This window comes from Pelodiscus sinensis, chromosome 3 (assembly GCF_049634645.1).
Source record: "Pelodiscus sinensis isolate JC-2024 chromosome 3, ASM4963464v1, whole genome shotgun sequence".
In the NCBI taxonomy this organism is placed as follows: Eukaryota; Metazoa; Chordata; order Testudines; family Trionychidae; genus Pelodiscus; species Pelodiscus sinensis.
Window position 1 is genome coordinate 170,318,934 of NC_134713.1, and position 20,001 is coordinate 170,338,934.

At 41.3% G+C, this 20,001-nt stretch overlaps 1 protein-coding gene across 2 annotated transcripts in view; it reads right to left on the bottom strand.

Annotated features, from left to right (window-relative positions):
• Nucleotides 1–1,122: 1,122 nt before the first annotated feature.
• The window catches only part of PKDCC (protein kinase domain containing, cytoplasmic), a 50,680-nt gene continuing 31,801 nt past the window's right edge, over nucleotides 1,123–20,001 (bottom strand). Inside the window, exons 5-7 of one of the 2 annotated variants that reach the window (XM_006133974.4) lie at nucleotides 19,095–19,202; nucleotides 5,781–5,954; nucleotides 1,123–2,378 (exon numbers count right to left, since the gene is read on the bottom strand). In XM_006133974.4, coding sequence (XP_006134036.2) covers nucleotides 2,293–2,378; nucleotides 5,781–5,954; nucleotides 19,095–19,202 — 368 coding nt within the window. In that variant the 3' untranslated portion in view covers nucleotides 1,123–2,292. Of the gene's footprint in view, nucleotides 2,379–5,780; nucleotides 5,958–19,094; nucleotides 19,203–20,001 lie in introns of both variants that reach the window. The other variant, XM_006133973.4, reaches the window with a different exon arrangement.

The following is a 20,001-nucleotide window of genomic DNA, read 5'->3' on the forward strand; positions in this document are numbered from 1 at the left end:
GTGACTGATGGACTCCTGATGACACATCAGTTATTACAGCAGCTAAAATGCTAATCTGTGACTCTTCATGCAGCGCACAGTCATCCTGTGCAGCTCCTTGCCAGAAGATGTTGTGAAATCTAAGACTATAAAAGTGTGTTAAAAAAAAAAAACATACATTCACGGAGGATAGGTCCATCAGTGGCTAATAGCTACGATGGGTAGGAATGGTGTCCCTAGCCTCTGTTTGTCAGAAGCTGGAAATGGATGACAGGAGAGGGATTGCTTGATGATTACCTGTTTCTGTTCATTCTCTCCAGGACATCTGGCATTGGCCACTGTTGGACGACAGGACACTGGGCTAGACCTAACAGGGCTATTCTTACAGTAGGTCATTGTAGTGATCTGTGAGACTTTTATTGCAGTATCAGGGTACGTCTAGACTACACCTCTCTGTCGACAGAGAGATGTAGATTAGGCACGTCAAAATTGCTAATGAAGCGCAGGATATTTAAATCCCTGCCTCATTAGCAATTTCGACGTGCTTAATCTACATCTCTCTGTCGACAGAGAGGTGTAGTCTAGATACAGCCTCAGTGATTTCTGAGAAACTTCAGTGAGGTAAGAACTGCTGCTGTATATACTGCCTCAAGAACAGCCTCTCCTGCACAGTCAGAAAGTGGAGAGAACTTCTGGTTAACTGCAGCAGCTCCCTTCCTCCCCGTCCCCCGCTGCCCTGTGCACAGCCCAGTGAGGACAAACAGAATGTAGCCCTATGATTAATTACTTCAGATTCTATTCTAATAAATTGTTAACTCAAAATGTTTGAACACCAGTTAGCTATATTTACATGACTGAAGTCACAAAGGAAGAGAAGCTACTGAAACATGGTCTCTCAACCTAAAGGTCACCTATTTCAGCATAGACAAACACACACACAGGGCTAAACTTCTCTCATGGATTCACACACCAGATCCGCCCTGAAGTCAGTAAGGAGTCATGTATATCCTAAGGTAAAATTGGGGTATCTTATATCCCAGTTCTGTAAAGATTTACACACATTACTCACAACACTCGAAGTTCAGAACATGCATACATCCTCACAGGGCGCAGGCCTTAATTGGAAGCACAGGAACAAGTTGACACATTTTATTTTTTTAATATTTTTTACAAAAATAAACAATTTAAGGACAAATTAAGTACAAAACTTTCTGAATGTACAAACTACAAAAAGTATGACATCGGTCACTTTTAGTATTTAGTTTATTGCTTTCACTGAAAGCAAATTCTCTAGACACACTATGCCTATAAAATGCATCTATTTATATTGAATTTAAGGCTAGTGTTGAGTTTTCATTTCATTTGTTCTAAGAACTAGTAAGAAACACCTTAGAAAACCAAGGATTTGATAAGGATACAGATGGAAAGTATTCCACTGCAAGATTTTCATCAAAAATTGTGGTGTTGAAACTACTGATTTTCTCTGCTGATGTGTCAGTGATATACCTTAAAGGACATTTTGGACAGTGTTTAAGGTTTTAATTCAGCAAAGCACTTAAGTATTTACTTAAAGCTATTCCTATCCCAAAGCATATAAGCACTAGCATAAATCCCCATGGCTTCAGTGGGGCTACTCATGCTTCAAGTAGGCATGTGCTTAAGTGCTTTGCTAGATCAGGGTCTAAACAACTGAAATATGGCTTTCTTAAATTAAAGATAAAATTTCATAAACTTTTAAAACAATGAAATTGGCTACATTTTTGAAATTATAAATATGGCTGAGATCCATTGATGACAGGCCCATAATATTTCTACAAATGATTTTGGTCTTGCATATTTGACAATAGTAACACAAATGTTGATTGTCTTCTATAAGGTTTGACATTTAGCTTTCTAACGGATAAGCTTTATCAACTGTGTAGCGATTATACTTGCCCAAATAAATAGCATGGCAGAGGACCCAGACTTCCTATGGAAGTTATGAACTTTCAACCCTGTGCAATTATGTATAGCTCATTAACCTTGGTTAGAAAAGCCAGAGTTGCCTATTGCTTTATAGCCTACCTTATATTCAAAACAGTGTATCACATTTTGGTTTTGTTTGTTTGTTTTCTTAAAATCACATTTTCAAAATGTTGTATTGCACATTCATCCTGGTCTTTTCTTTAAAGTTTTGTTTAGCACTCTAGATTAGAATGAGTAATAGTGCAATTCTCTCTCCCCCTACTGCAGATATCTTGTACGTAACAGCTGTCTATATTTATACACCAACAGCTCCTGTCATTTACAAGTCAGACTAAGCCACTTAAACTATCAGCCTGTCACTTTCACATAAGTTATCTTGTCAGGATCAGGCACGATATGATTTGAGCCCATTTTGAAGAAGACAAGCTGCCGACCTAAACAGAACATGAAAGAAGAATAGATTAGAAGTGATGACCAAAAGTTTGGTCTGTTTCAAACATTGAACTCTCATATCCTGATTCTTTCTCTTCTTTCTTTAAACTATACAGGAGGCCAAATTCTTCTCTCTTAAAAGCTGATATACATCTGGAGTTTTTCCTACTTAATTCACAAGGGCCAAACTGCGCTCTGTTACACCAAAACTGCATTGCTTCCCATAGGGTTATTATGGATTCAACCCAATATCACTAAGAGCAGAATTTGGCCTAATAGAGCTATTCCAGATATATGCTAGGATAAGTGTGGTCAAGATTTGGTTCTGTGGAATTGCCCAGGTATAACTAAAGGAAGCACTTGCAGATTAAAATTGTATTAATCTGATTTATTTATAGAAATCAGGAGTTAAACGAGTCTCTAGACTGTACACTGGGCTGGTGACTTTGCCAGGCACTGGGCAATGAGAAGGGAGGGCTCAGATCCAAGGCTCCCCTGCAAAGTGCAGGGCCTCGGGTGAAAGGGGTGGGAGCTAGAAGCAGCCAGCCCCTCAGTGCCACCCAGACTGCACCATGCAGGGCTCTGGTGACAATTTAAAGGGTCCAGGGCTTCAGGCCCCAACTGTCCCTTATAATCCTTCCTCCCCAATCAGAAGCCCGGTCTCTCCATTATCCCATAGATTTTAGTGGGCTCTGGATAACAGCTTACATGAAGGACAATCACTGGATCATTCAAGAATATGTTCTTAGACTACTTTAACCTACTAAAAAAGTAGATATGCACCAAATGGGCCTAGTCTGAAATACAGCTGCTAGATAAAAATCTGAGCTGCAACACAACAGATTACTTAATTCAGATTTCAGAATAGCAGATTTTCTCTTTTTACAACAAGCTACTACAATAAAACCCACTGAATGATGGGCAGCCTGGGTATGTCTACACTACCCCACTAGTTCGAACTAGGAGGGTAATGTAGGCATACCGCACTTGCAAATGAAGCCCGGGATTTGAATTTCCCGGGCTTCATTTGCATGAGCGGGGAGCCGCCATTTTTAAAACCCCGCTGGTTCGAACCCCGTGCAGCGCGGCTACACGGGGCACGAACTAGGTAGTTCGAACTAGGCTCGTTCGAACTACCTAGTTCGTGCCCCGTGTAGCCGCGCTGCACGGGGTTCGAACCAGCGGGGTTTTAAAAATGGCGGCTCCCCGCTCATGCAAATGAAGCCCGGGAAATTCAAATCCCGGGCTTCATTTGCAAGTGCGGTATGCCTACATTACCCTCCTAGTTCGAACTAGCGGGGTAGTGTAGACATACCCCCTGTTCAGTTTCAGTTACATGATAACCCTTGCATAAGCCTGAATTCATTTAAGGCCTATTGCATCTGCTGTGTTTGATAAAGGAAAGTCATAGGAATATACGCTACTGTGTCTTTATGCAGTTATTCAGCTTTCTCTTACCTTCTGGCTGTGTCTAGACTGGTAAGTTTTTCCACAAAAGCAGCTGCTTTTGCGGAAAAACTTGCCAGCTGTCTACGCTGGCCACTTGAATTTCTGCAAGAACACTGACGATCTCACTTAAGATATCAGTGTTTCTTGCAGAAATACTATGCTGCTCCCGTTTGGGCAAAAGTCCTTTTGCGCAAAAGCTTTGCGCAAAAGGGCCAGTGTAGACAGCTCAGATTTGTTTTGCGCAAAAAAGCCCCGATCACGAAAATGGCGATCGGGGCTTTTTTGCGGAAAAGCGCGTCTAGATTGGCACGGACGCTTTTGCACAAAAAGTGCTTTTGCAGAAAATCATGCCAGTCTAAACGTAGCCTGTGTGTCTAGGTAATACAGCCAAATGATATTCCACAAATTCTGCTTCTTAAGCTGGATAACAGTATTTCCCCAAAACCAAATCACATGCTAATCTGGATGCCAGCTACTGTGGTTTTAAATAATCAATGCATGAAAAATCAAGTGATAACACAGCAGCAAGTGAAGTATTTTAAGGAATTATTTTGATGGTGACATTCAGTTAGAGCGCAGTTCCTTACTGCCTACAAATTTCACCAGAGCTAAAGAAAGTGCTTTTAAATGGTATATTTAATATGTTTGATTGTCATGTAATGGACAGTGGGTTGTGATCAGTTAGAAAGCGTTGGCTCCTCAAGAAAAGGTATGTGCCTGTGATATATTCGTGGTTTGAGGTAAGCCTCTGTTTATGTCTTTGGTGCGCACAACAGATATGAAGAGCCACAGCTGCATATCACACCTTATAGCCAATAGAGGTTCTCCCCTATGGACAAAACTTTTTTTAAAGTGATTATTGTAGGTGCCTTCACTATTGGGTTAGCTGGGAGAGATAAAAGGACAGATTCTGGCCTGGTTTAAATTAACACAATTCCACTAAAATCAAAGCTACATCGATTTACACTAGCGAAGAATCAGATTTAGGATGCATCTAGCTGGACACCAGAAACTAAGCTACCAACTAAGTAACCACTTCTAAATACATAGGCCTGCCTCTTTGCTATCTACCCACAAAGGGGCACAATGTTATGCCCACAGAGTGTCATTTTTACATTTCTGTCTTACATTTTATTCCCTTTTTGGTGGTTTGTGTCACTGTACTGTCATTTGCATATAGATCTGATTACACTAGAAATGGCTTTCCAGTAGTCAGAACCCTGCACTGATACAAAATTTGTATCCATCTCTGCACACACATCCATGGATGTGGATACCCAAGCTGATGTCCTTTCCCCTATTCCCTCCAATCAGCAGTCCTGTGCAGAGGCAAAGTGACTTGCCCACAGTCATCCAGGAAGTCTATGGCAGAGCAAAGATTTAACCCCAGCTCTCCCAGATCTTAGGATGGTGCTCTAACCACTGAACCATCCTTTGTCTAGAAGGTGGGGCCAATTCTTCTTACCAACAAACAGTATCTAACTCAGAACACCCGCTGCTTATGTTACAGCTGACGACAGCATGGCATTCTTGTCAGGATGAGGACTCTCTTTTGGCTGCCACAAAGTCACAGCTGAGGGATGGAAGGAGGGATGGGCCTAATTTCAAACCAGGTCATATGGTCTTGAATATTTGTTACAAATTCAAATGTTGGGCCAAATCTTGCTTATCTTACTCATATGAAACTCCGAAGGAGGTCCAGTCCCTGAGATCCCTGTCCAGTTGCCCCCAGTTGATTCCTTCATGCCAAGCTATTCTGAGTCCATGCATAGACCTCTCCCCCCAATCTATGGAGCACAAGTACAGCCTATCCTACCTCGTCTGCTTAGCCCCCAGTGAGCCTTAAGAGACATCCTCCCACTTCTAGCAACTATGCTCCCATAATCCTGCTTCAGTGTTACATGTTCACAGATTTATTTGTATCAGCTACCGATTTGTTTAAAGGCGCCTGTTACCTGTCCACGTTGTCTGGTTGGTCAAGACAAAAGCTTTGCACTGGGAGTGATTCTCACAAATCTCAATGGCTTCGTTGATATCAAACACAGACAGAAGGCAGCCCTTGTGATGGTAAGAAGGCCAGCACCTGTAGTTCTCATCAGGAATAGCTGCATCGGGTATCTGTTGGTAGTCTGCTAAAACCAGAATAAAGTAATCAGTTTTAAAGTTCTTCTCAAAGTTTTGTTAAAGTGCTGGGACAGAAGAAGAAATGTATAACAGGATATGTCTTATAATTACATAACATTTTCATAATCTTTATTTGCTAAAATCTCTTGTGCCCACATTTAGGGTCTGTCCGTAAAACATTCCATATACAAAATGTTTTTACCTCTGTTCCGAGCAGGCAGGATAGATTCTATGTGGGGATTTCCTAGGAGAATATCCCATTCAACAAACAACATCCACTTGAATGAACTGATTCCCTGTCCTCGTTCTTAGCACTGAATGGGATTGTCAGGGTAAGACCTGATCAGGCACTTCTGCCCCTCCCTCTCAGTCAAGAGTGCATGTTATTTTACTCTAGCTTCTTTAGAAAATGAAGAAAAGACAGGCTTTTAATTAACCAAACTTTTTTCCTTGCTCAGATTAACACAAAAGGGGAGTTGCTTGATGGGCCTCAGAGGGGAGGAGGGACCAAAAAAAAGCCCATGAAGCATGTCTGTTTGGTTTTTGCCCAACTCCTCTGCATTGCCCTGTGGATTACTTGGCTCGCTTGGCTGCCGTTCAGTCTCTTGCCTTTATGAGCTCCCTCTTGTTCTCGGTTCACAGCTCCTCTCAATCTCCCAGCTGCTCTTGGGCTTCTCTAATGAATGCATCAGCAAAATTAAACTAATCATTTATAAATATTTCTATTTAGCTCCCAGACACACAGAAATTAAAAAAAATATATCGCTATTCTAATTGCTTCTATTAAGGAAATTGTAGTTGCATGCACCATTGCTTTAGTCATTTTAGTTCACAGATTTTTTGCTGGAAGCTGCAAAGTTCCAGCCTGCTAATATTTCAGAGGGAGCTTTGTAAGGATGCTTCCAGTCTAGCAGATGTTGTTTACTATAGATTTAACAGCCAACAGTTTTATGAATCAAACTGAATTATTCACCATTTAGGTTACATTCCGTACTATATATATGGAAAGTGTGTGACATTCAATATGCTCTTAGAAGTCTGGTCAAAACAAAAATTCAGGAAACACAGTAAAAGCCTAATCATGTCCCATTTAAGTTAATGGCAAAACTTCCATTAACTACAGTAGGTGCAGGATCAGGCCCCAAAATGGATGAACAATGGGGGGAAATATCAAAATATGTCTCGATAAAAAGCTGGTCCATAAATAAGAACTGTCACCAGTCACGTCATTCAGTATTAAATGTATAGGAATTATTTGGCCAGAGCTACAGCAGGGAGACTTATTTGTGTTGATTGTGCCTTTACTCTAAGGCAGGGGTGGGGAATCTCAGGCCCCCGGGGCCAGTTGTGGCTCTCAGCTTGCCTGGGTCCAGTCCCTGAGGCTCAGGGCCCCTCCCAGCATTGAGGAGCCTACTCTGGCACTCCAATCTCCCCGCAGTTCCCCCGTGGGGCTGGAGCACACAAAATCTACTAGGCTCTGGTGTATGAGGGGAATGAAAAGGAGAAAGATACTCCCCACATTCAAGGACCACAGTGAGGGGTTTTTCTTCTGCTTCTCACTTGCGTGTGGCCCCCGACTGATTTTTCTATGGGTCAGCAGCCCCCGACTCAAAGGTTCCACACCCCTGCTCGAAGGTCAACGAGACTATGCATTTAAGGCAAACAATGTCTCCAGTCCACCCACTGCCCTGCTCCTCGTGTGGTCAATTATACTAGTGCCAACCAAATGCAAAGCGAGTATGAAGTGATTACTCAGAGTTGGTATAAATGTTGTGCTCCCCTTGCACTGGTGGGACTGCAAAAGATTCAAGGCAAAAGTGAATCTAAAGATGAATCATATTCTAAAAGGACATCTGCAAACTGGAAGTATTTTAAGTAACAGAGGAGAATGAACATGGACTATAGCACTGGGATGCTGGTAAGGTTGAAGCCCCAGGTCCTTAACAGTGAATGCTCCTCAGAGCTTGCCAAGCTCCTGACTACAGCTTCTGAGGTCAAGCTCTAGCAGGCCTTGGCAGGAGGTCTGAGTATGTAGCAATCCCAACATCATATGATACATCTTCACTATACAAACAAATCTGTCTCCGAGTAACCTCACCTATCAAACTGCAATTTACTTTAAAAAAAAAAAGAAAAGCCCTATTCTACAGAAAATATGTTTTAAAAGTCTGTCTACTACATATTACATGTTTCATTTCTAACACGTTTCTATATATTAAATGTTTCTCTCAACAGCTCCCACCCATTATTACAATGCTTTAACCACAGTGGCATAAACTGAGTAGCAGAATCACTGTTTCCTTAATTCATACTTCTATTTAAAAAAAACCAACAGGTTTTTACTAACTTTCAAAGAGACTGAAGGATGCGAATAATGGAGTGTGATAATATGTTATGGTCTAACTGTTCAACATAGACCTCGCTGATCCAAATTCAAAAAGGTGCCTAGTTTGTGGTCATGTTAACCTTAGAGCACAGTTAGTCTATTTGGAGCAGCTCTGAGGTGTACTGCAGTGACCTCTTTGTTCAGTTCCTACTGTAGGGAAGCTGCCATGGTCTGCAGCAGTTTCTGAGCTCTGTACTAACGTAGTGTCTCGGTGTATTTAGTATATGATAAACCAAACCACAAAAATATACATGGAGGAAGACTAATATATTCCCTGGCTAAGAAGCTCTCTGTAAGCACATTCCTTACAGAGAGATAGAGGAGCCGCCTTAGGAGGTCAACGGGAAATGTGGAGGAACACAGACATCCAGGTGGATAGATCTGGCAAATCCCCAAGTCCGGCACATTTCTCAGAACACCCATAGATTCCAGGGTTTCCCAGCAGCTCCGCTGGGACAATTTGTACACATTGAATGTATACGATGGAAACCACTTCAAGCCAGGGGGGTGCAGCAGCATCTTTTGCTCCAACATCTATATTTTCCAGGATAGTACAAAAGGGAGGAGAAATGTGAGGAGATTGCCATGAGGGTTTCCTTTCCATTGTGTGGGTTTTCCTATGGAAAGGCAGTTCTTTGCTAGTGATGAAATGCATCATGCACAGACAAGCACCATCTGAAGAGATGGGTAGTTTAAAAAGCATTTCCCACAGAAAGCCTGATGCCGTATCTACAACTGGACTTTGCATGTAACTTAGATCAGTACTGTACTGATCCTCTCCTGCTCCCAATGAAGTCAGTAGCAAATCTCCCATTGCCTTTGAGGGCAGGTCCCCAAAGTAGGAGTAATTGCCAGCTGGCTTTGCTGTCAAAGCAAGGACCATATGGCAACTCAGGAATGAATAGCCACATCAAGACACTCTCTTCAGCTTCATTCTCCATACACCATGTGCCCCCTACCCAGTAATGTAATAACCCTTACTACATTTTCTTCCTTATTTTTTTTCGTGTTATTTTAAAAATAGGAGTGAGGGGCTGAGCTGCTCCCTAAGAGATAGCTATGCTTCTCCCTGAAGTGGCCATGCATGGGAGGGAGCAGGAAAGGAGCCTTTGCCCATACTTGTATGCCCTACAACAGGAAAACCTAAATCATAGCCCTGAGTGCAGAGACAGCTGACATGAGGCTTTCAACCCCTGGCAGCATCACACCTGAAAGAGGGCAGCTTGGATGAAGAGTAGGCCACAATGTAGTACGTACACACACACACACCCCTTGGTCTCACTCTGTGCAGTCAGCAAAGCTCGCTAGCCTTGCAGGGGAACAAGTTTGCTGTACCCCTTTAAACTGGTGCCACAAATTATTCCTCTTCCCCAATTAGGGAGCTCCAGGAGGAGCCCCCTCCCCCACAGAGTAATCAGGCCCATGTGGCTTTTTCTGGATGATAGAAAATATCTTCAAACTGATTGGACCTAAACCCAGGGGGGAAAAAACCTCTTGACAACCACTACCAATTACTGGTCTGAAAAATTAAACCTGTTCCAAACAGTCACCTTGTCTCAGAACATGACCGTTTAGTATCTTTGGAACTTGCACAATGAAGAAAAATGTCACTTGGCTCTCATGTATATATCACTTCAAATCAAGGGTCCAAAACATAGCCCTTACTTGTATGCATAATCCCATTGTGCTGTGGGTGTTTGAAACCAAGACACTTGACTCACTCATGTAGGGACAGCAAGATAAGGAGCTCTTTACTTGAAGGCAACTGAACAGTTAATTAACAGGCGTTCTGAGAACAGTAATTGGTATGCCCAATTAAAAGGGAAACATGTATTTGATTGGTTATATTTGGGCAAGGCTAAACTACATAATGAATCATAATGCTGATAAATGTGGTACTAATTCAATGGCTCAGACAGAATCCCTCTCCTGGTCAAAACTTGCTCCATTTGAAAAGCTATCAAAATGAAAAATATACCCACTAAGTGGTAACTTTCCATCACTTATTTTTTATCCCTTTAGTTTTACACTCATGTCACTCACCTGATGATTCACTATGTAGGATATAGCAAAATAAAAATGTTACATATCTGTTGTGCGTATCAAAGAGAGAAAGAGAGGTCTGACTGAGATTTGTAAAAGCCACATCAGCATTTTACATGCTGCGTGAAATGGCTTAAGAAATCTAAGTTGCATTTCTCACACAGCTTTAAATGTTCATCTTGGTCATGATGGTTCAATATACTTGTTCTATTTAAAAATACCCTACTGAGTTAAAGACAGATTTAGCTCCAGTTTTTGTCTTCCCAAACCTGAAACTTACTTAAATGGAGTCCATGGAATTTGAAGGCTCACAGCAGTAAATCACATCATAAAAAGGTCAAAGTTCTGGTCGATTTCCAGACTAATGGTGTTTAAAACCAATAAATACTTGCCTAATACTATAAATGCAGCAATAAATTTACACTTTCACATACATATACACAATTTGACATAGCATATTTAAAGGCTATCACTGTAAAGTCAAAGAATAGATCAAAGAATTATACTGTGTTCATAAATAACTCTTTAGCAGTGCCATAACCAAAAATATTTCTTTTCCCTTGCACATATTTTTTTAAAGGTTGAAACAAATAAACTTTAACTACAGTAGGCCTGATTCTGCTATCACTTATCAGACCAGTTTAACCTCTGGGACAGATTCTCCATTCACTCTGATGTAAGTAGAGCCAGTCAGGAAAAAAAAATTCATCCTGCAAAAATTTGAGATTTCAAAAAGTTTTCCCAGCCCAAATAATAAGTTGAAATCCACAATTTTTTCATGAACCAAAAATCCAAAATGTTCTTTAAAAATCTCAATAAATTATGCATGGCTTCAATTATCTATAAATTAACCTGAATTTTTAAATAAAAAGTAATTTCAAATACAAAAGTAAAATGTTTCATTTCAGAATTCTCTCTCTCTCTCTCTCTCACTCAAAATGGGAAATTAGTTGAAACTGGCCCAATCAAAACAAAATGCATGGAAGTAATTGGCATTTTTCAATGTTTAGCTGAAAAATTCTAAACCAGTTCTAGATGTAACAAGTTAAGAAACTCCAACAAAGCTGGGACAATTATAGTAGGAGAAAGCCAGTGTAAACCAAGATCAGATTCAAGCCCATTTATTTATGTTACTTGTTGATTTACATCAGTGTAACATAGATCAGGCCCAAATGTCTAACAGCTCTGGTCCACCCTCACTGCAGAAAAGGCATCTTGAAAATATACCATTTTACAGGATAAAGTGGTATAATTAAAAACAAAAATCAGATTGTGGAAAACTAATAGATCACTGATCAAATACTATAATTAAAAACAAAAGAACAAGTCTTAAAAGGCAATGACATCCCACAATGTCCTTAGAGGAAAACAAAACCCACCTGTGTTGTCCCAGTGTTGACTCTAATCTAGAAACATGCCCATTTTCGCAGTACCAGACTCAATCATATAAATAACACCAGAGCTACATTATAAACAAGCTGTGGGTTTCCCCTTTTAATTTGCTTAAATCATCCTAAATCTGACTTTAATCAGTCCTAATGACCATTTATTTCAGCCACAGCAGCCTGATTGCATTTTTACTACCAGCAACCGCTACCACTTGGAAAATTGCCCAGTCCTCTTTTCCAGTTATCACCTGCCAATACCCCATGGGTCAGTAACAACTGCAAGAATGTGCATCCTTGACAAAGTAATCCTGTTACTCCCTATTTCACCCCTCCCTTCCCCCCCCCCCCCCCCCCCACACTTCCATTGTAATGTTAAAATAGTGAAAATCTGCTTCTGGATTTCCTCCTCCCTCTCCCACTCCAACTACCCTTGCCTGTAACAAGCATAAAGACCCTGATTCTACCAATCTCAGTTATACCTTGCTATACAAATGGTCCCACTGATTTCCTAATGAGTACAGACAGCAGAATCAAACTCTGAAAAAACAAAAAACATATTATTGCTTCACATCATATGTTCAGAAAGGGAAAGAAAGTGATAATTTTGTTGTTATAAATGTTTGCCCTCTTGATACTCTGTTTGTTAGCTTGACTTTCAGCAGGTCTCATTTCACATTTTTAAAGTGCTACCAGACCATTTGTAGTTTTATAAGTTTATCCTATATTAAATTCATTCAAAAAGAATGCCCCATAACTATAGCTCTTAGGCAAAGTTAATGTGGCTCTACATTATATAAAGCTTGGCGGGCAAGGGGAAGGGAATCACATGCCATGTGCCCAGGAAAGCAAGAAAAATAGTAGTATGGCAGGGGAAATTACTCCTCAAGTTTATTCCAGTTACACCTGCCCTCCTCCACTAAATCACCACAATTATTTGGAGAGGTGCTATGGTCCAGGGAAAAAGGCATCTGGATAGACACAGACCTGCAGCATGAGCTTGGGTAAACACTTCCCTTCTCTGTTTCCACTCCACTTTTTGTCTGTCTTGTCTTTTTAGTATGTCAGTTCCTTGGAGTAGGGTCTCTTACTATGTATCTGTACAGTTCCTAGGACAATGAAACACTTACCTTGATTGGAGGCTACCATACTACAAATATTTACATTATGTACTTCTGTCAACATTGCACCATGAAAAGAAAAAAAGCTTTTTGTTTGTTTTTTTCCTGGCTTATGCATTGACAATAGAAGTGTTAACCAGGTTCCAGCTACAGAGCCAGATTCTATCTGGAGGTATATCTCTGCAGTGCAACCTCATTGCATCAGAGTCATGGGTTCACCGATGTGACAGACAGAATTTGGCCCACAAAAGCTTTTATTGGTGTATTAAAATTGTAGGGCTATCACTTTAAATGATCTGGGGGCTCCCAGGTCCTTTGTAGGGAAGTGTGTGAGCAATAGTCAGGCAGCAGACAGACAGTCTAAAGTGAGGTGACTTGTGCCTCTCTGTGTTCGGAAGCAGCCTTCTTTTTCACTCTTTTTTGGTTTCTTGTGTATTAGTATGAACTAGCCAATTAGCCCATCATAAGACAGGATTTTCAGGTCTCTCTCTCTCTCCCTCAGCTCTACTCCTCCTCCTGCCTCTCTCTTGGTCTTTCTCTTTCTCTTCTCCTCCCCCTCCTAACTCTCACTCGGGGGACCACGGAGCCCAAACGGTTGCTTGTGCCACTTGCTCCCACGTGGCGGCCCGGCTGAGCGGTGCAGAAGTCAGCCGAGCGCCACTGCAGGAGGAGAAGGGGGGTGAGGCAGTGACATTCACGGCCAGGGGCGGGGCCTGGAGCTCCTGTCACGCCGCACGTCACCGCCCCACCCCCTTTTGCCTCCTGCCATGGTGCTCGGCTTTTGCGCCGCTCAGCCTGGCCGCTGTGGGGGAGCAAGTGGAGCAAGCAGCTGTTTGGGCATCCCTGCAGCGGCCCGGCTGAGCAGCGCAGAAGTTAGCTGAGCGCCACGGCGGGAGGTGAAGGGGGGACGCGAAGGAGGGAGGGGCGGTGATGTACATGGCCATGGCCCCCTTTCCCCTCCCGCCGTGATGCTCAGCTGACTTCTGCGCCGCTCATCCGGGCTGCCGCAGAGGAGCAAGCGGCTCAAGTGGCCATTTGGGCCCCGTGCTCCACATGCAGCACCCCTGTGATGCATGGGGACCGTGGCACCCAAACAGCTGCTTGTGGCCTGGCTGAGCGGCACAGAAGTCAGCCAAGCGCCATGGTGGGAGGCAAAGGATGGGACTCAGGCAACAGCGCCACCCAGAGGGAACAGCCAGGGAGGCAACAGCACTGTCCAGAGGGAACAGCCAGCATTTCAGCGTTACAGAGTCACAGACATTGGGCTACTATATATATGATTCTAAAAAAAATAAAATATTGCTGCAGTTAGGTTTGCCAGGTGTCCAGTATTCTACCCGACAGTCCATTATTTTCACTCTCTGTCTGGTAAAAAAAAAAAAAAATCAGAAAATACTGGACACGTGCAATGTCCAGTATTTTCTGATTTTTCTGGCTGCGCAGTGGACAGAAGCTTGGTGTGGGCGAGGGGAGTGGCTGGAAGGCGGGGCCACAATCGGCTCTATGAGCCTGTGATTGCGCAGAAGCCTGTTGGGGGCGGGAGGAGTAGCTGGGACTCCTCTTACATTGCGCAAGAGGGTTTTTCTTGCACAAGAAGGGGCAGTGTAGATGCTCCTTCTTGAGCAAGAGCCTCTTCTGAAAAAAATGGTGGCTCATTAGGTATGCAAATGAGGCTCGGCGATATTCCACACTTCACCTCATTTGCATATTACTCACGCAAGAAGCCGCCAGTGTAGACATAGCCCTACTGTCTCTGAGGCTGCTGCATGCTGATGGTGAGGTGAGCACAGCTACTCATTGCCAGTGTGTTGGCCGCCCCGATGGGCCAATAAATGTTTGATCAGACCATGCTTCTCCCCGTCTCACTTTCAGTCTCCTGCCTCACATGTAGTTGTAAACCCAGTCCTTGTCCTCCTAAAGTGGAAGTACACACACAGCTAGTGGAGAGGCTTCTTCCATCCTTGTGTGACTTAGTAAAAGGCCTCCTACAATCTGGCCCTCTATGGTTGTGGAATAGGTCACACCAGGAGCACAAGTCTGGTCAAGCAGAATTCATTTTAGAATCTGTGAGACTTCTTGAAGGGAGTTGTTTGTAATGTAGTTCCAGATCTAACATATGTGCCTTTAAATATCTTCCAGAAAGTGTTTATTGTCTTTTGTAGGTAAGCCTAATAATGGCTATGTGATCTGTTTCTACCCTCCAACATTTCTCTCTCTTACACATCCCCACATACTTGTTATAAATATTTCTTGAGCAGGTTACTATAGTATTTTTTAAGAAACATTATTATTGCATTGTAACTATTTACATACAGTACAACCCTGCTAAAATGTCAAAGAACAAAGGAAAACAGATTTTACTTTACTCCCTGGCACTCTGTCTCTTGAGTTATGTAAATGTACTTGGTTCAACAACTGCTTTTATTTCAGCTAATTAAGCCTTTTGTTTGGCTAACCCACCACTTCAAGTCTTAATAATGGTTCACCTATTTGCTTTAATGAACAACAAAGCTACAGTGCATCTTATAAATTTCTGTGCAACTACTGAATTTACTGAAAAATTGGGGGGTTAGACTAAGATTCCAGCACCAAGAACTGTAGTTGGTGCAAATCAGCATAATTCTTTTGAAAATCAGTGAAAGTTTTGCTATAGACTTCAATGAGGAAGCAATTTTACCCATGAAATCCAGTGGGTTTATATAGCATAATATCCGTGCAGTTATGGCAATAATATTATTGTTTTAAAAAGTCTTTACAAGGAAATATATGGTTCCTGTCTTAATCTACATTTTTCAAGGTTCTCATAAGAACGAATACCTCATTATGTATAAAAGCATTTGAATACACAGTTTCATTCAAAACAGTATAGCAACTGCATAATAATTTGTTATTTACAATTACAGAAGACATATAGGCTACATCTACACTGCAGGCTTCTTCCACAAGAACGACCATTCTTGTGCAAAAACTTGCGGAGCGTCTACACTGCATGCGCATTCTTGTGCAAGGAAATTTACAGTAAAGCATCGGAACAGAGGGCTTCCTGTGCAAGAGTTATTCCTTTCCCCACAAGGAATAAGCCCCCTTGAGAAAGAGCTCTTGTGCAAGAAGGCAGCGTGGACGGGCAACAGGGGTTACTTGCGCAAGAAACCCCTATGGCTAAAATGGCCATCAGAGCTTTCTTGCGCAAGAGAGCATCCACACAGCCATGGACGCTCTTGCACAAAAGCACATGACAGTGTGGACCCGCTCTTGCGCAAGAATTTTTGCTCAAGAACTCTTGAGCAAAACAGTTCTTGCGCAAGAAGCCTGCAGTGTAGATGTAGCCATATGGTATTGAAAGACTACTTTTCCCACTCCCTTCTGTACTTTGCTTCAGTAATTTAGAAGCAAAGTCCAGAGTATAATACAATTTATACCACTGTAAAACATTTTACATCTGAAACACAGTGAAACCTTAAGACCCAAGTCCTTCTGTGACATGACCATGGTGCATGTTGTTAAATTTAATTTATGGGCAAGATTGACAAGAACTTTCCTAGTGGTCACTTTCCTACTGATAGTCAGTATCACCTTTCTCGCTTGAAAAAGATTTCCTTGCAAAAACCATAGCCTCTGGTAGATAAATCTGTTTCATGAAAGGTCAGCTTGTGTTTTTCCTTATTCAGAGATCCCCTTGGCGTCTTTTCTGGTAAAGATTTATAACTCTCTATTAAAGACGATGGATAATTCTGAGTTTCTAAAGCTAAATCAAATTATGAAGCACCATGAGCTGAACCTTCCAATGTTCCTTTTTAAAAGAGAGATATCACATGCAGTTCCTGAATTTTAACCCACTATTGTGGCTTTGGTTTCAGCATGGGAGGATTATACCAAAACAGGCATATTTTCTAGGTCTCTTTCTGATGCAGTAAGAATCTATTTCACACTGATGGACATGAATACAAAGATTAAGGCAAGACTACACAACACGCAGGCCCAATTTAAGTCAGTTCTGCTGATATTAATAAAATGCAATATTTACCTGATTTCCAACCATATGACAGCACTTTTAATGAGCAATGACAGTCCAGGAATTTAACTACTAAAATCCATATCAACAGAAGACTGTTATATTGACTACTTTTCTGTTTTGACTCCCACCTGCGGGGCCACGGTGGAGCCCTCCGTAAACCCAAACCACACTGCAGGCTGCAAACAAACAGGCCGTGGGCCGCACGTGTTGAGTAGCCCTGTTCTAGAGGAATGCTAAAAGTCAAATCTTATGAGAGAAGAGCCTGTGTGAAGAAGGAAAAATACGAGTGGACTCATAGGGATTGATTCTCATTTGCATTAAGGCCTCTTTACACTCCTTTGGCAGGATAAAGTAGGGGAAACCAAAGTCCTGATATTAGGAGCTTTGTCGTTCCCCCCATCAAAAGTTCCCTAATTTTTCACATATGTTGTCTGTTCACCCTAGGATAAAGGGGCTTTAAAATAGGAGGACATTAAATACACACCCACTTTAACATCTTTTTACATCATTATATGGATGTAAAATGGCCTTGGTACAAATAAGAAACAGGCCAGTGCATTTTGAAGACATGGTATCTAAGTGTGAAAGTTTGCCCACAAGTTAATAAGGTCTTGTTTCAGTGTCATTTCTGTGAGGATATTTGATTTCCCTTGACTGCCATTAATTTATGCGAGGATTCAGCTAATGTAATTAACCTGAATGTTACATTAAATTATAACTTTATTAAAATTGCATGAAACTGTACTCTCGTGCTTACATAGGGCAATTTCTAAACCCTTTACTCATGCTGAGTAGCATTATGCTCCCTGAACAGTTCCATATAAGTCAATGGGACTACTTGCAATCAAGAGCACTAGCCAACTTGAGCAAAGGTAGCAAAATCTGAGCCATAGTTATTCAGGATTATATATAACTAAACCACATATGAAATACAGAAACTTAATGTTAATTCAAGCCTGCTCATATCAGTGAAGCCTCAAGCAGTTACATTTAGCACTGCTGTCTTGGGTTTTCTCCCAGCAATTCTTTATAAGACAGACAGCCTTTAAAATTCAAAACCTCATATTGTCCTGACATGGGAGCTAAATCTGGAATCAGCCAGCATCACAGAAAAACCTCAACCTTCCTGGCACTTCCTCAACAAAGGATGTGTTTGTACTATTGATTGTGCTGCTAAGAATGATTTGACTGTGTTGACAGGCATCACTCAGCAAAGATTGTGATGAAAATCGGAACATTAGAAAGTTAAATGAACACCTGCAACAATTTTCTTGCCAATTTTACAACATAATAAATATTGAATTATTTGTGATTAGGAGGCCAAATTCATCTCTAGGGTCAGAGCCCACTGAAGTCAGCAGAGATACACCAGGAATAAATCTGACTCACAAGTGACACAAGGGAAATGCTTTACTGAACTTTTCAAATCCTTTACCCTAAATCCATCTTCATTTATTACCCATCTCTTTCTCTCTGCTATACATGTGCAGAAAAACCACTATATTCTCCTCTCACCCTCTAGCCACTCAAAGTCTGACATACAGCAATTACAAAAAGATAAATTCTGTATGTCTTCTTTTGGTGGTGGTGGTGGTTTGGCTAAATGAGAACATTTATCTATTACCATCTTTCAAATATTATATTTTGTAATGTGTTCTTTGGGGTAGAATATTTATCCATCTAAAGTGTATGTTTGAAAAAAAGCACTGTATTAATTTATAGTGCTATACATGAGATTTTTGTTAAAATGTAAAAGAAAAAATTTAACATGTAAATTGTATACATTTTTTGTCAATTTAGGCAGTTTTGTTGGAGGTTGCAGGGATTTTTCCTCTCTAGAGTGGATAGGAAGCTTAATGCTTCTAACCTGCAGCAACTGCAATATCTATAAGGAAATACTATGAATCTTATTCATGGAGATAAATTGGGTTCCTGTTTATGGGTTCCCTGCTCTGGCCTATCCCAAACTTCCACCTCAGAATATGGTTGATGGTTGTTCTCCATAAATTCAATCACCAGCCTTAATACTTTCCTTAGTACCCATGAAACTCTGACTCCCTGGAAGCACTGCTATGAACTTCAAAGTCCATGACTTCAGGGACCTTTTTGGTCTCTCTTTCTTATTTCTACTCCTCTCTACACCTCACAATCCAGATAGAGCCAATAACTTTATATCTGTCAAAGGAATACTTTACCAGCTTTCGGCATCCATGTAGTGTTCTGTAGGTATATACCACTCTTGTATAAATGCAAAACTCTTTCTAGCTGAGCCACTGTTTCATCTATTCCCCAGTGGAGTTCTCCTTTAATTAAATACAGGAAAAACAGTGATTTAGACAAATAACTTGGAAATAATAGGGTTCATACTCGAGTAAGATCCAAAGGATCAAGATTCAGTAGCGCCAAACGGTATGTTGTTTTGATAATGTAGATTTAAAGTCCATTAAGCATTACAAAGTGACTGCCAAATTGATTTTCATATGTACCATGAGTCAAGCTCCAACCTTGTGTCTCCAAAGCTGAGAAGCTTGTGTTCTGAGACAGCTAGCTTCCCGTCTGAATATGATAGGATGGGTTACCCACAAGAGATGAAAACTCCTTTCCAGTGAATTCCATTTGAAATTATTTATAGCCTGGCACATTCCACCTCCCCATAAAATATATTGAGTACAAAGCAGGAAAAAAATCCTCTGGCATGAAATCAAAAGTATAGTTAAGACGTAGTCAAGCTACTCTTGTCTGAATGTCATTTTATGGTAAAGATAATATTATGGTCTACTCTGGATTCTGAAGCATAAAATCATCTCTAATGTCATCCAGGAGATGTAAGCAATAAATTGTCTCCAAGGTTTAAATTCATCTCAGTGGAGACAGCCCATTCAAGGTGCTTCACACCATTGAATCCCTTAACATGGGAATAACATTTTGCAGAGGGCTGTGCATGGGCAGGATGAATTTCATTATGTGGGCTGGATTGTTCCTTCTGAGAGGTCCATGCAGGTACCACCAAATTCTGAGTCAAATTCTGCTTTGGTCAAAGGATCATTGACTTGCAAAGGGAACTGTACCTATGTAAGGGTGAACTTCATCTCTATGCTGGGG